The 17,599-nt window shown below is 42.2% G+C and overlaps 1 protein-coding gene across 2 annotated transcripts in view; it reads left to right on the top strand.

Moving 5' to 3' along the window:
• LOC126234343 (esterase E4-like) overlaps positions 1-17,599 on the top strand; it is an 80,841-nt gene that overhangs the window by 21,755 nt on the left and 41,487 nt on the right. For both annotated transcript variants that reach the window (XM_049943029.1, XM_049943028.1), the window contains one exon: positions 15,064-15,201. In XM_049943029.1, the coding sequence (XP_049798986.1) occupies positions 15,064-15,201 (138 nt within the window). The remainder of the gene's footprint in view (positions 1-15,063; positions 15,202-17,599) is intronic.

The raw sequence follows: 17,599 nt of genomic DNA, 5'->3' as shown, positions 1-17,599 counted from the left end.
CAAGGCCAGCCGTCAGTGGTAGGGTCAGTGGCAGGCCACTGCCTCCGCAGCGCGCCAAACAAAAACACACGACTTCCGAGCCGCGTTAGACACGTTCCCAGTGCTTATCGGGGATCTTATTAGTCGACCGCAGTATCGTTGCACCTGGGAGTGAGGGCGTTTCGTTCGGCTTATCGTCGGTTTTTACCGTGATTTTTCACGAAGACACACTGAACCACTTGATAGTACATGCACAACTGTCTTAAAATCATTCACAGTGCGATGCGTTTTCCTCAGTCACCACTGTGCCTGTTTGCTGTAGCGTTACAGCGGGTTTCTGATAACAGCCACGGGAGGCCAAGTGTAATTTATCGTGTTCGGATAATAGTTTACCGTGCGAAGCACATGCTCTTCTTTCGCCGTATTATCTGTTTTCTAGCACACCTGTTGGGGTACATAGCCCTTAAGTCGTTATTGCACTCCACTGGGCAAAAAGGTGAGGTGTATGTCCTCATAAAAGATGGCAACCAGCGGAAGATAGTCATCATTACTGCCCATATGGACGACGCCATCCAGTTGAATACCCGAGAACATTTCAAAATCGTCATACTCTGGGAAAGCCTACAATCATGCACACATCTTCATAGTACTCGTTCGAGATGGCTTCATAATATATTGCAAGTTAAGTTGTTTGTAAAACGTGTTTATTAAACAAGAACTAATGATGACTCGCATAGAAAAAGAAGTACAGGTTGGATACACTTAATCTTTCGCTACTTCGGCCAGTGTAGACGGAAAATTACACACATCAAAAAAAGTTTTGCATCACCCCGGTTCCGAGAGTTCCGGACGTGTACAGAAAATTGGAATAGAGATCAACATAAACAACATTTCTGCCCTTCCCATTGCTCATGAAAACCACACATTGCATGTTGTATCACCATACAGCGAGACCCTCAGAGGTGGTGGTCCAGACTGCTGTACACACCGGGCCGCGCGGTATTAGACGAGTGGTCTAGGGCGCTGCAGTCATGCACTGTGCGGCTGATCCCGGCGGAGGTTCGAGTCCTCCCTCGGGCATGGATGTGTGTGTTTGTCCTTAGTATAATTTAGGTTAAAGTAGTGTGTAAGCTTAGGGCCTGATGACCTTAGCAGTTAAGTCCCATAAGATTTCACACACATTTGAACATTTTTTTGTACACTCCGGTACCTCTAATACCTAGTAGCGCGTCTTTTTGCATTGATGCATGCCTGTATTTGTCGTAGCATACTATCCACAAGTTCATCAAGGCACTGTTGGTCCAGTTTGTCACACTCCTCAACGGCAATTCGGCGTAGATTCCTCAGAGTGGATGGTGGGTCACGTCGTCATTAAACAGCCCATTTCAATTTATCCGAGGCATGTTCGATAGGGTTCATGTCTGGAGAACATGCTGGCCACTCTAGTGGAGCGATGTCGTTCTCCTGAAGGAGTCATTCACAAGATGTGCACGATGGGGGCGCGAATTGTCGTGCATTAAGACGAATGCCTCCCCAATATGCTGCCGATATGGTTGCGCTATCGGTCGGAGGATGACATTCACGTATCGAACAGCCGTTACGGCGCCTTCCATGACCACCAGCGGCGTACGTCGGCCCCACATAATGCCACCCCAAAACAGCAGGGAACCTCCACCTTGCTACACTCGCTGGACAGTGTGTCTAAGGCGTTCAGCCTGACTGGGTTGCCTCCAAACACGTCTCCGACAATTGTCTGGTTGAAGGCATATGCGACACTCATCGGTGAACAGAACGTGATGCCGATCCTGAGCAGTCGATTCGGCATGTTGTTGGGCCCATCTGTACCGCGCTGCATGGTGTCGTGGTTGCAAAAGATGGGCCTCGCCATGCACGTCGCTAGTAAGTTGCGCTTCTTGCAGCCTACTGCGCACAGTTTGAGTGATAACACGACGTCCTACGGCTGCGTGAAAAGCATTATTCAATGTGGTGTCGTTGCTGTCAGGGTTCCTCCGAGCCATAATACGTAGGTAGCGGTCGTCCACTGCTGTAGTAGCCCTAGGGCGGCCAGAGCGAGGCATTTCAGCGACAGTTCCTGTCTCTCTGTATCTCCTCCATGTCCGAACAACATCGCTTTGGTTCACTCCGAGGCGCCTGGTCCTTTCCCCTGTTGAGAGCCCTTCCTGGGACAAAGTAACAATGCGGACGCGATCGAACCATGGTATTGACCGTCCAGGCATGGTTGAACCACAGACAACAAGAGCCGTGTACCTCCTTCCTCGTGGAATGACTGAAACTGATCGGTTGTTGGACCCCCTCCGTCTAATAGGCGCTGCTCATTCATGGTTGTTTACATCTTTGGGCGGGTTTAGTGACACTTCTGAACAGTCAAAGGGACTGTGTCTGCGGTACAATATCCACAGTCAACGTCTATATTCAGGAGTTCTGGGAACTGGGGTGATCAAAACTTTTTTTGATGTGTGTATTTACCGTTTGAATACCCAACTGTGGACTATTCGCTGCAGGATTTATTAACACTGATACGGCGACGTAAGGTTAAAACACAAGCATCACTGTGCATTTGTGTTGCAGACAGTCAACATGGGCCTGGACAAGGTGTGCAGGCCTTTATTTGTAAAGATATTTTATGCAAACAACTGCAAACAGTGCTGCTGCTCTTCACAAGTGTCGACACATTAAGGAAGTTCGGAGAGATCCTCATTTCGCACAGGGGTTCAAGAATATGATTCGGAAGGAACTGCTCCTGGGAGAGGCCGACAGCCTAATGCGACACAAATTGTTGAAGAAGTAACTGTTGCCATTGCTGAGAATTCCGGACGCAATGTGCGAGCTTGTGGCAGCTCACGAGCTGTCTCACCGTTGTTTCGAGTAGTAGTAGAGCAGTTTTTTGTGTCCTTCCAGGTTTCATGGATACAGAAGGTTGTCAGATCGAGGAGTGTTTGCAGCCTAGAGCGTAAATATGGTAGGCAGTTAACAAATGTTACCCTCTGATGAGGGAATTAAAATGTTTCTTTCAATGGTTTATTCGCTATTTCTCTTCAGCCTGTCCTTACAAATGTTTCCGTGAAGTTTCATTGTTCTAGGTTCACTCGTTTTTCATGGGGGCGTTCCAAAGTCGCGAAAGTTTAATTATAACCACTCTGTACACCACACTCTCCCTATCGGTCCTCGAGTAATGTAGCCGACCACAGTTCATGAAGTAGCGTGCTTTTTAGGTCCTAATAAATATTCACGTCTTCCGCGTGTGCCGTTCGCTGTGTTATTCGGTAGTTTGGTATTTAACAAATTTGTAAATGGAAATGATAATCTTATTTTATTACACTGAGTAATTACTAAATAATTTTTCTCCCGGCTAAAGATTTGATCAAGTTGCTAAAGAACTCCAAGTTAACGTCGTGTTAAAGTGTTGTGTGTAAGTTGTGTAAGTGTCACTAAATCACAGTTCATACAATTACTGATTATGATGGAAGCAGTTATCTTCAGCAAAATGATCATTAAAACCACCGAATATCAGCCGCGCACAACACTGACGTATGTTACCTGAAATAATATTCTTCGCAACTCGTGCGTAATTAATTTCGGTTCCATACATCAGCTAGAAAAGTTTGTTATAAGGATCGTGCTATGAGAACTGTTTTTAAATAACCAATCTGATTCGAATTATTTTCATTAAAATGAGTTCGGGACCACCGGTGGACATTTATTTTTACACATTTGTATTACGTTCGGCATTTATGTCTGCAGAGTTGCATAATTTGAAATTGCCGCTGAGATAATTGTTAAGATGGCGGCAGACAATTTATAGAGACTTTCTATTGTTAGAGCGAATAAGTAAGTATTTGAAATGCTTATTAAACTCTATAAACTCTACTTTCGTATTGTGCACTATTTAGACTTCATCAGGCAAACATTTGATTTGTTTCTAAGGAAAACACAGACAAAAACGCGATTCAAATCGCTATCATCAATGGCTGCGCTCCTTGCAGCGGAAAGAAATAATTAACACAGGTAATGCTTATTGAGAGAGGAATTAAAGTTACAAATAATTATTCACTCATATTTATAATAATAATGAACTCTATTCTCAAGTAATAATTAACATATAATTACAATTTCTTAACAGACCTCAGTTTGATATGCGTCCGCAATCTACAAAAACCAACCAACAAAAAGGTAAAAACAAAGGAAGACAAACGAGGATCATAAAAGGAATTTACAATTATCATTGTCTTTGTATGATACACATCGATATGTCCAATTACATCATAGAATATTATATAAATATTTAATATTTATCATCGTTTTCACTATTTTTTATATGTCGAATAGATAATGTTTATAATTGTTACAGGCATAATTTCCTCTCGTCGCACTGTAGCTAAAATTTATCTCGTGGATGTTACACGCGACTGCAACATTCTTCGTTTTCGTGACAAGGCTGTATGCGTAACAGAATACACTGAGGTGACAAAAGTCATGGGATAGCTCCTAATATCGTGTTGGAGTTCCTTTTGCCCGGCCTAGTGCAGCATTGCACTGACTCAACAAGTCGTTGGAAGTCCCCTGCAGAAACATTCAGCCACGCTGACTCTATAGTCGTCCATAATTGCTAAAGTGTTGCCGGTGCAGTATTTTATGCACGTACTGTCTCATAATTGTACAATGGGATTCATGTCGGCCGATCTGTGAGGCCGAATCATTCGCTCGAACTGTCCAGAATGTTCTTCAAACAAATCGCGACCAACTGTGGCCCAATAACGTGGCGCATTGTCGTCCATAGGAAAATGAAGTCTGTGAATGGCTGCAAATCGTCTCCAGGTAGCCGAAAATAACCATTTGCGGACAATGACCAGTTCTGTTGGACCAGGGGACCCAGTCAATTCCATATACACATAGCTCAGTATTATGGAGCCACCACCAGCTTGCACAGTGGCTAGTTGGCAGTTTGGCTCCATGGCTTCGTGGGGTCTGTGCCACACTCGAACGCTGTCGTCAGTGCTTGCCAACTGAAACGGGGTCTCGTTTATCCAGGCCACATTTTCCAGTCGTCTAGGGTGCAATCGATGTGGTCACGAGCCCAGGAGAGACGTGCAGGTCATGTCATACTGTTAAAAAAGGCATTTGCGTCGGTCGTTTTCTGCGACAGCCAATTAACGCTAAATTTCGCCTCACTGTCCTAAAGCATACGTTCGCCATACGTCTCACGCTGCGATTATTTCACGCAGTGTTGCTTGCTCTTAGCACTGACAACTCTACGCAAATGCCGCTGCTCTCGGTCGTTAAGTGATGATCGTCAGCCACTGCATTGTCTGTAGTGAGAGGTAATGCCTGAAGTTTAGTATTCTCGACACACTCTTGACACTGTGTATCTCGGAATACTGAATTCCCTAATGATTCTGAAATGGAATGTCCCATGCGTCTAGCTCCAACTAACATCCCGCGTTCAAAAACTGTCAGTTCCCGCCGTGCAGACATAATCACTTCGGAAACCTTTTCACAAGAATTTCCTGAGTACAAATGACAGCTCCGCCAAAGCACTGCCCTTTTGTTCTTTGTGTACGCGATTCTACCGCCAATCTGTATATGCGCATATCGCTATCCCGTGCCTTCTGTCAACTCTGTACAGTTTCGTGTAAAAACTTTGTATCTCTGTGTTATTCTGACTTCTAGTTTTTAACGTCAGACAGTTATTTCCATTTTGGCGCAGATTAGAGCACCAATACATACATTGTTGACTCAAAACATCACCACCACACGCTTAATAGTGTGCTGGTCCAACTTTGGAAGACAAAACAGCAGCGATTATGTTGGCACCGATTCGACAAGCCCTTGCTAGATTTCCTGAGTTAGGTCTCTGCTGGATCCTTAGTGTATAAGCAGAGCAAAAGTGTGGGTTCAATTCGAGGAAGCTTTCCATGATGTGAGGATATGCAACACAAAGCAAACAATTAGTAATAACTTGTATCAAGAGAAATAAACAGATTATATAACTTCTGATATGTTGAGCGAAGCAAAGTACAGGATACAATGTTCATAGATAATTGGTTCTTCTCCGCTGGCTAGCTGGTGTACGTCTGCTTCTCAGCAGGAAGACTCGGTGCTCTTCTTCTATTGGCTGCGGCGTGGCGGGGCGCCCTCGTGGCGGCCAGCAGCAACTTTGCTGCCAACCTGCGTTTCGTCTCGTGGCAGGCGCAGTATCGCAGCTATCGATACTGCAGTCTCATCTGCATCTATGTTTTCAGCTACATGAATACTCTGCAAATCACACTTAAGCACCTGGCAGAGAATTCATCGAACCACCTTCACAATAATTCTGTGGTATTCCTATCTCGAACAGCGCGCGGATAAAACGGAATCCTATATCTTTCTATGCGAGTTCTGATTTCCCTTATTTTATTGCGATGATCATTTCTCCCTGTGTAGATCGGCGTCAACAAAATATTTTCCCATTCGGAGGAGAAAGTTGGCGATTGAAATTTGGTGAGAAGATTCCTCCGCAACGAAAAAAGCCTCTGTTTTCATGATGTCAAACCAAATCCTGTGTCATGTCAGTGACACTCTCTCTCCTATTTCTCGATAATACGAAACGTGCTGCGCTTCTTTGAACCTTATCGATGTCTATGCAGTTCTGCTGGAAGATACCATCACCATTGGGGACGACAGGAAGCAAGCAGAGATGCAGGTGGTCCGAAATAATGTTCGCTTAGTCTACAGTTGGCATGGTGCCTTCGATTATTATCACAGGCCCCGTCGAAGCCCGGCTGAATGTCCAACATGGGGCACTGCTGGTCCCACCGACTTGCGTCTATGTGGTGGTGCCTGTTGCTAGCAACCGCTCGTCTGGGTGACGGGATGTGCAGACACGACAATCGATGTAGTTGAACAGGAAAAGCAATTCATCCAACGAGGCGACACATTTAAATTGATGCTTAGTCCAGTTTCGATATTCCCGTGCACACAGCAACCGTAATTGGGTGGTTGGTTGATGTGTGGGAGGGGACCAAACAACGAGGTCATCGGTCCCATCGGATTAGGTAAGGATGAGGAAGTAAGTCGGCCGTGTCCTTTCAAAGGAACCATCCCGGCATTTGCCTGAAGCGATTTAGAGAAATCACGGAAAACCTAAACCAGGATGGCCGGACGTAGCTTTGAACCGTCGTCCTCCCGAATGCGAGTCCAGTGTGCTAACCATTGTGGCACCTTGCTCGGTGCAATCGTAATTCACGATATCGTTGGGTCGACAGGGGAACACGTAGGGGCCGTCTGTTGCGTGGCGCCACGTTCAACAGAGTGCGCTAAACGGTGCGCTGTGGAACACTCGTCGGTGTACCAGCAGTGTGCTCTGTCGCCAGATCTGACACAGATCGCCCCCAATCCTAGTTTACAGAGCGGGCAAGTGCCGGACCTCCATGTTCTGTGATGAGTAGAGCTTCCGTTTTTATGTAAGTACATATCATTCTTCTTGGCTCTTATGCACGTGAAAATTGTATATGTTCATGAATTATGTTGCCAGCGTTGTATACGCGGTCTGTTCAAAAAATTCCGGAACATTCGTAATGGCGTCTTGTCACGGACGGAGGTTCGAGTCCTCCCTCGGGCGTGGGTGTGTGTGCCGTACTTAGAGTAAGTTAGTTTAAGTTAGTTAAATAGTGTGTAAGCTTAGGGACCGATGACCTCAGCAGTTTGGTCCCATAAGACCTTACGACAAATATCCAAAAAACATTCGTAATTTCGCGCCGACGGTGTGTTGGAGCGAAATGAGGTTGGCACCACAGCATACGCCGGTGTTTAATGTGTAACTTCCTAAAGTTTTCATTGTTGTATGTGATGATATACCTTCTATATTCATCGATATGATGATCAACTGTGGTCCTGAAAACGACCAAGATGATGTTTCTGGTGTGAAAGGATCAGCTGCCAGAGAAACCTGACGCCCAGGGTACGCCCGATTGCAAGTCTTATCTTGGCCGCAAATCATTGCAATCTTCGTGGAGGCTCCTTTAATGCTGAATGCGCTTCGCCAGTCTGGTACAGGTCATCTCATGCCAGACAAGTAGACATTACTCTCAACGAAACCTGCAAGGTGACCACAGGTTGCTTAAGACCTACCCCAACTGATAAGCTCTACTGCCTGGCTGGAATAGCGCCACCATGGGTACGCAGAACAGTGGCTGCCAACAAGGAGAGACTGAAAGTGGAACAGGACAGTGCCCATCCACTGCACGGACATAATCCACCACAGCTACGGCTGATATCGCGAAAGAGCTTCCTGAGAACAACCGAGAAGGTCACCATTTAGAAGGCAAGGCTGGAGTTACGGAAGAAATCGACGCCTCACCTGCAGACGCCAGAAGCTGAAGAACTACCACCTGGACACAACAAGAGCTGGCTGGTGTGGAAATCTTTAAACAGATTACGATCAGGAGTTGGACGATCCAGAGACAACCTGAAGAGATGGGGCTTCATAACAGAAGATACGTCCTGTGATATATATATATATATGTGTGTGTATGGCTACTGTAAATTTGTATGTTTCTGACTCGAGAATTATAATTGTTGTATGTCTGTTATTGTTCAGTTATTGTTCAGTGTTGTATTGAGTAGAACGTTGTGTTGCACAGTTTGCGAATTTCGAGATGGCTGAGTTAGAGTAGCAACACGTCTGGATTTTCTTTTTTTTTTTTTTTTTTTTTGTGAAACTCAAGAAAACCTTTGCAGAGACATACCAAATGTTTCAGGGAGCCTACGGTGATGAGTGCTTAAACTATACTTGGTGTTACGAACGGTTCACACGGTTTAAAAATGGCAGGACGCCCTTCGACGTCTACCGACGACGCTCATGTCAGGAATGTGAATGAAATTGTGTGTGCTAATCGAAGACTGACTGTCAGAGAGGTTGCAGAGGAATGCAACGTTTCAGTTGGATCATGTCATGAAATCCTGACGCAACATTTTGAAATGCATCCTGTTGCCACCAAGTTCGTCCCACGGCTCATGAGTCAAGACCAGAAAGATCTTCGCCTCGCAATCTATGAAGAGCTTTTGGATCGCGCAAATGAGAACCAGATGTTCCTTCAAAGAATCATAAGTGACGATGAGAAGGTCCAATCTTCGCTATGGGTCGGGAGAGGTTCTCCAAGACCAAAAGGAGCTCGTCAGGTCAGTCAAATGTCAAAGCCATGCTGATAGTTTTCTTTGACTTTGAAGGATTCGTGCCACAGGGACAAACTGTTAATCGACGGTACTATCGGGACGTATTGCGACGCCTGCGCGAAAATGTGAGAACGAAACGATCTGAAATGTGGCGACAATTTTTCATCACGATAACGCACCCGCACATTCATTCTTGTTGGTGTGTGACTACTGCACAAAAAACGAAATCATCTTCCGTGTACTCTCCAGACCTGGCACTTGCGAACTTTTCTTTTAATTTTAAATTTGAAAACCCCCTTGGAAGGACGAAGATTTGCAAAGATAGACGAGATAAAAGAAAATTTACAGACGGCGCTTCGCGCGATCCAGCAAGAGCCGTACCAAGACTGCTTCCGGAAGTGGAAACGGCGTTGTGAGCGATGTATCAATAGTGGAGGAGAGTGTTTCGAAGAAGACCACGCACAATAAGCGTAACAAGAATTCTGTGGACGAAGTTCCGGAATGTTTCGAACAGATCTCGTATTTCATTTTATCATTACATATTCACTATAAGTACTCTATATGTTTGTACATATTTGAACTTCATGATGCATAAAATTACGTGTTACTGTTATATTACGTTTCTTCGTATTTTCCTACAGCCTACACCCAAAGTAAGCCACTCTCTCGGAAAAACATACGAGGACATCTTGAGTTGGATTATGAAGGCTGTGCTCCTACCTAATTTTTTAAGATTCAGGACTTCAGCTCTCAAAAGCAAAGCAGGTACAACAACAATAGCAAATGCAGCACTATGTGTAGTAAATAGGTTCGTGTACTTCGGGGTTGTGAGTGGGACAAACAGAAAGCCAATGACCCGAAGTTTTCCGCCTACTAGAGATCAAATCGTTCAAATGGCTCTGAGCACTATGGGACTTAACATCTGAGGTTATCAGTCCCCTAGAACTTAGAACTACTCAAACCTAACTAACTTAAGGAGAACACACACATCCATACCCGAGGCAGGATTCGAATCTGCGACCGTAGCAGTCGCGCGGTTCCAGACAAACGCCTAGAACCACTCGACCACCGCGGCCGGCAACTAGAGAACTATAGGGAGATTAAGCGCCAAGGAAAGGGTGTGAAGAGTTCAGGATTATTGGTGTTGATCATGCCCCCTGTTGCATCAAAATCATCATCTAAATTAAGATCGTGGGTTACGATGGACAACGCTTTCACTACTGATGAACAGGTAGTTAAAGTTAAAGCGTGCAAAAAGCAGATCGGGTACTCTATGAAGTCCCAACTAGCAACGCGTATCTGTTTCACCCACACACAAAGAACAAAGTAGTGCTTCGTAGAAGCAGCAAATTTTATTGACGCAAATATGCAAAAGACTCCAAACTTCGCAAATGAATTTTTCTATGATACGTACTTCACTTGACAGGGAGGGGACGAAATTTCCGAGTTTTAATAGGGGAGGAACAAAACACTTTCACTGAACCTAAAAGCGAAAACACTGTTCTGTACATTCATAGCAACTTCGGCTTCTTTCCTGGAAGAATTGAACGATTAAAATCTATGGGGTTGCCTTTGCAGAAATCATTATAAATGCTTCAGGACCGTATGCCAAATGCAAGCCGACTGATGTTAAAGATGATATGGAGCAGAGGGAAATGACTAGAGATAGGTTGTTCGCGAACTAACGGGTCCAAAGGAACGGTTCACCAAGATCAACGGAAGGAGCGAGGAACGAATCATAGTTCACTTCGGTAGCGGCTTTCTACTTGTAGTTCCTGGGAACGGGAAACGATCGGTCTCGTTCCCGCAACGGCACATCGGCAGGTCTCGTCCAGCCTCGGTCCCGTTCCCGTCTGTCTTGGTCTTGTCTCGCTCGGCCGGACTCGTCATTCTTCACGTGGCCACTCGTCGCAGTTCCGCTGCCGACTGTTCCTATTTCAGTATCGAGTTATTCGTTTCGTTCGCTGCGCACGCCCATTTCGTTTCTGTTTCAAACCTATTTTGAACTCTGGACTTCTGGTTCTTTTCCTACTCTAATCAGCGTCCACAAACGGTAACTAAAATGTATTTTATAATTATGTAAATTACATAAAAATTACGTGCTATGTAATAATACATCTTTTCAGGTAACAAAAGGGCATATCAGCTTACTTCACTATATTAATAAACAGCAGAAGACATACTTATAAAAAGGCAAGTTGTTTTGTTATTACAAATGCAAAGGAAGTCGGCATGGCACTCACGAGTGGCTATTTTCCGCCTTTTTTTATCCAAGATAAAACAGCATGTTCATTGTTACGGAAGGCAGACCGACTTACAACCGCATGAAGCCCGCGCTCCATAATCAAGTGTATGGTGTCACATTTTGTAAAAAAAAAAAAAAAAAAAATACGATAACTTCTAAAATATTATTTCATTGGTACAGGGTGGCGCACGAAAAATCGGCCCCGAGCACTAGACTGCTCATTATCGCCCACCAATCGTCTTTTATTGTTTCGAAGTTGTTGCTTGCATTAGCTTATTTGTTATTTCTTTACTGGCTAATATTACATGTTTATCTACTCTACTCGTAGCGGTCAACAAATCGTGCGTAATTGGCGAGTAGTCTGTTACTCGGGGCCGGTTTTTCGTGCGCCACCTTATGTTATTTCACTGCAATCAGCCAAATAACACAACAGTGGCTAAATGAGAGGTTTTGCAGAATCACGAATATTACTTTACAAGTGTGTGAGAATTCTGTAATGAATAATAACTCTGTACTCCAAAGGAGAGACAAGTGCCCCCTCTTGGCGCCTTCCATCTTCAGTCACCTATGCTACTAATTTTCCATTTTTCATAAGAATCATATAGCCTACCATGCACATATGAACGGTGAACGACTAAACATGAAAGGTTCCCAAAAAAAGAGCGATCACCAGTGAACTAGTTCCCAAGGATCAACGAGTTTGCCCATCTCTAGTACGGACCAAGCTTGACGCTGTTTTGACAAGAAATCCAGGCTGTTCGACTTTTGCTTCCGTCTACAATATCCTCAATGATCGGCGACGTTTCGTGACTGCAGAGAATTTAGAGAAGTATCTGTTTATTCATTGCGCTTCAAAATGAGAGTCAACGTATGGTAACTTTGTAATTTCACAGAAGATGGACATTTTAGTAAACGGAAATACCTAAACCCACTTAATTATTTTGTGTTAAATCTATATAAATAAAAATCAGTCGCCGCATGTGGGAAACATCTTCACTTGAGAATGGCTTGACTGCTTTTATTTTTGTCAGGACAATATGTGTATGAAAGAAAATTTTTGGAAAATACAACGATAAAGTCGGAAATTAACATCAATTGCCGCATTTATGAAATATCATCAATTAACAACCGTTCGACACATACGGCTGATTTTTGTCTTTTCGTAAATGTCAGGATAAGGTTAAACGAAATTTTTTTGGAAAATTCATCCGAAAAAGTCAGAAATTAAAATCAATTGTTTAAAAAAAGAGAGCACAAGAAAAGAACGTACTTTGTCCACTTTTTGAAACCGAATTTCGTAGGTACTAATACGTTAAATTTAATATTAACTCATACCTTAAATGTTCAAATTGTAGTTTTATTGGAAAGTAATGACATGCGTTACTAGGAAAAAACTTGTTATTTGTACATAGCGGAAGAGAATATTTGGAAGTAAAAATGCATTTTCTGTTAAACGTTAGGCGTCAAGTATTTCGCAATGAATAACAATGTTTGAAACAATAAAGATACTTCTTGTTAAACAATTTTTCTTTGCCAGTTTAACATCATGTTTTAAAGTGGTAATAAGAATAAAATATATCACTTAATGCCAGCACTCCCTTTTCAGCCTAGCCCCTCTGGAGGTCCTGATACTTTCGATATTGCCAGAGGACCTGCAAAGACATTATTATTATTATATAAAATTATTTTTAAGTCATATTATATTTTTATATTTTACCACTGTATGCAAAAGATGGGTATTCTCCAGACAGTTATTCTTGAAGTCGCTGTGTAGCTCTCACCATCTACAAAATCCAAGCTCCGTATAAGTTTCTCGATGTTGAATGAGGTAGGTATGTTTTCTTTGTGTTGACTATCTCTCTGATGGGCCTTGTTAGCTATGGGCATTTCCTCAAATATTGCTTCTCCAAGAATGACACCCACTATCTTGACTGACCACCACAACATCAAAAAGCTTAGGTTTAACATCAAGCCTTAACCATTTTCTGCACCCAGTCCACTGGAATTTCTGCTACTGTTATTGCGTTAATCAGTCCCATATTCGTACCACAGTCCATAAAAGTGTGCCCTTTAAAAAGAAAAATTACTTTCACTGTCTCCAAAAGTTTCAGTTCACTCAGAACAGTGTAATTCTTGTTCTGGGCTCAGCACGAATCACAAAAAGCTTCAAAATGTTTAACTTTCTTATCCAGTAATTCTGTCACAAAGTGATTTAAAAAGGAAGCAACTTCATTGGCCCCTTTTCTTCCAATATCTTCATTTTATGTGTAAAACGATGAAGTTGCATTTGAAAGCTGGTAAATATTGAAAGAGTAAACAGACAACTGCCTTTTATAATAGACATCATAACATACTGAACTTATGTGTTCTGCCATTGCTGAAGCTTCTGGTGTAAGATCAATGTAAGTAAGACCTTGCTAATGTATCAGGTTTCTCTAGTGTGAATGAAAGCTCTGACGCACCCAGACACAGCCAATATCTCGACTTCTTTCCTAATCAATGAGCTAAATGACGTTCTTGTAGAAAATCTCATTGGACAGTCTGTTTCATTGCTCATCATGTGTATCAAACCTACTTACAAAACTACAAAATATTCTAAACCAGCGTAGAAAAAACTGCAGAAAGCTAGATGCAAATTGGGGAAGGTTTGGGAGAGGGAGGACGCACAACTTTTTTAGTTCCAAAAGATCACAGGATCACTTTTTTAAGTTTTCAAACATTGAAAACATTCTGTTCATCACTAATATCGCTTACAGTTCAAAGGCTGGATGGCTTTGCATTTCAGTTTCTGAATCTTTACTGATAGCACAGTTGTCATTTTATTATCCTCGACTGTTCAAAATGTACTTCTTCTTTTATTGCATAGCATAATGTGCACAACATGTAGTCTGAACAGATTGTGGATCCCCAGAATTAATGTTTTCCAATTTTCTTTTCATTATCTCTATGCTTAGAAATTATAAATTTCTTTTGCATATAATGTGGCAGTTCAGCCCCCTTGAATTATTATATTTTATTATTTTTTCACCTGCTTGTGTATATTGGATGTTCTGCATTCACCTGACTTCAATGTCCATTAATCTCTGCCTTCTTGCATTTTGTCATGGCCGCTGTCCTGTTTCAGCCCATCTGAGTGCCCATTTAGTCACTTTCTGTTTCACCTTTTGTGAGCTGCACTACAGTTAAATTTCTTTGTGAATTGGCATTTCAGTGAGTCGATTGGTAGAGGTCAGCTGACATCCAATTGTAGTTCTTTCATGAGCACCATGTACTCACTGTGTTGTCTGTTTTGTAAGAATACACAGTGTCTTGTTTTGGGTTGGCTGCATTGCATGCCAGCAGTATTCCCACCATCACCAACACCACTTCAATCTGTCTGTCACAAAGTGGTAATTTTAACTGGAGTATAGCTTTTCAATCTCCCTTTTTCTAATTTAGATCATGAAGACTGTGTGCACTGAAAGATCCTTTATTGCTTTATGCAGTAATTTCTAACTCTTTTACCTGTCTCAAACTGCTTAGCATTGTTGACTTCCATCTTTGCTAGCTGTTTCATACCCAACATCATATTGATTGTGGAGGGCATTTTCTGTCTTCTGTTTCTAAAGCAAGCCTTAGAATTAGTAATTATGAATGGTTACTTCATCTTAATTTTTGCTCTGTCACAGGCTCCTCAACCATTAGAACCATGGGAGGGCATAGTTAATGCAACAGAAGATGGATATGCTTGTCTGCAGCCAGTTCCGAACTCAATCATCAGGCCCTCATCTGAAGATTGTTTATTCTTAAATGTCTACACAACACAGGTATGATGTATTACGTGATTATTCTACATGTTAGAAGTAAACATATTTTGAAAAAGTAATGCAAGGTACACCACAAATTAACATCATAAACCAAGATATTTTATTACTGTAGTAATGGAGAGTTCTGGAAGTAATTAAATAATAAGAAATTTTTTTAGAACATTTCTCATGGGGAACAGTGGTGTGGCAAAAAGTACTTTAGAAATAGTCACAAACAGTCTTGACTGCAAAAAGATTTATTTTGATGGTAACTGCTTTGGGTCAGTTTTTCACCATCCTCAGACCCTCATAACATGATGGTAGACAGTGGTGATGAATGGAGCAGATGTTGTAACTCCGTGATCGCTCATAGAGTTACAACACCCACTCCATTCACTGCCACCACCAACTATCATCTTATGAGGGTCTGAGGATGGTCAAAAACTGACACAGACTGGTTACCATCAAAATAAATATTTTTGTGGTCGAGACTATTTATGTCCATTTTTAAAGTACCTAAGTAATGATCAGGAAGTCTGTACTCAGTAACCAAAAATTACTATTGACATGTAAAACTTTCTTTATTGGAGCAAAGAGAAGTTCAGATAAACAAAAACACATGTACACTATGTGTAACTAGTGTATGGCATGATCAAGGCTGAGAATTATGGGAAGGCAACATGTATGGAGGAAAGGTAGAAGTCATAATGGATTTGGTAAAGATTTGGGGACAGGGAGAGGAATGAGGCCAAAAGCAAGTGAAGTCAGCAACTGTGTTTTCATAAGAAGAAAACATTGGCATAGAACAAATGGAGAGCAAGATGAAGAAAATAGATTAATCAAGATTAAATAAAATTAAGAAGAGACTGGTAAGTACAGAAATAAATGTTGATCTGGGCCAGGAGAGTACTAATGGACATAGGGTATATGAGAGGGACTAACAGACTGGTAATACAGAATGATGTGCTAGAGGGAAAATTCTCACTTTCATAGTTCTGTGAGGATGGTCTCCATCATCATCATCTTCTTTCTTTTTTTCTCTTTCTTTCTCCTGTATTACCCCAGTATTTACTATACTGTCTGGGATGTTGAGACTTCTACTTCTTATTGATGGATTTCATGTTTTCATATTCTCCTTTGTTATCACAAAACTTTTTGTACAAGGTGAAAGTAAACCAATGTATGTAAACAATTTATCTGTTTTGTTGTACAGAACAGTGTGTAATTTCCACCAGTAAAAATTGGATTTTCTAGATTAACTGTCAGAGAGATCAGAGAAATGATTAAACCATTGAAAAGCAGAAACTCCTCTTGCTATGGTGACATTTCAGCCAAAGTATTGAAATCACTAAACTTGACTGTACTTTGTAATCGACTGATGAGTCAATATGCCTTTCATGAAAGACTGAAATATCCAGTTGTAATGGACATTTATAAGAGTTGAGATCAGCAAGTGATCTCTAGCTATAAATTCATCTCCTTCTTCCCGCAACTTGGAACTTTTAGAGAAAGTATATTAGAATAGAATATTGCCCCAGTTCTCTGACAAAACCTTTTAACTACTCATTTCAGCTTCTGTAACAGATTCTCTTCAGAGAAAGCAAAATATGATCTCACAATCTAAGTTCTGGTAAAACTGAATATGAACATTTACCCAGAATGAAATTTTCTCTCTGCAGAGGAGTGTGTACTGACATGAAACTCGTTGCCAGATTAAAACTCTGTGCTGGACCAAGACTCAAACTTGGGACCTTTGCATCCCATGGGCAAGTGCTCTACCAACTGTGCTACACAAGCACAACTCATGACCCATCCTCACAGCTTTACTTCCTCTAGTACCTCATCTCCTAACTCCTAGGAGACAAGTTACTGGTCGAAGTAAAGCAGTGATGACGGCTCATGAGTCATGCCTGGGTAGCTCAGTTCGTAGAGCACTTGCCTGCAAAAGGTAAAGGTTCTGAGTTTGAGTCTCAGTCTGGCACACAATTTTAATCTTCCAGGAAGATTCAACATTTACCCAGTTGGCATTTTATGTGACATTACCTTTGAAAATGACGGTAACAAAATTCTTTCAGGGAAAGCTGTCAAAGTGGAGGTTTTGATGGTAACTGACAGGTTTGGACATACCGATCACAATTGATAGGTTTGATGTGAAGAGATGCACTGATGTAGCCATCCTTCAGTGCATGGGAAGTTCAGCATTAAAGAAAGTGGCTTGTTGGATTAGGAGGATCAGGTAAAATGAACAGTAGAGAAGATGTTGACATTCTGGGTGAATGTGGATAGTGTCCTCACCCTTGGTTCATAACATGAAGATATCATCAGTGACTATGAACCAGGTGAGAGATAATGGATGTGAGTGGTTAGGAAGGATTCCATTCGATGAATCATGAATAGGTTGACATAGGATAGCACCATG

Source organism: Schistocerca nitens, chromosome 2 (assembly GCF_023898315.1).
Source record: "Schistocerca nitens isolate TAMUIC-IGC-003100 chromosome 2, iqSchNite1.1, whole genome shotgun sequence".
Lineage (NCBI taxonomy): Eukaryota > Metazoa > Arthropoda > Insecta > Orthoptera > Acrididae > Schistocerca > Schistocerca nitens.
Note: the sequence above shows the minus strand (reverse complement) of the source record. Positions and strands in the feature narration are given on the sequence as shown.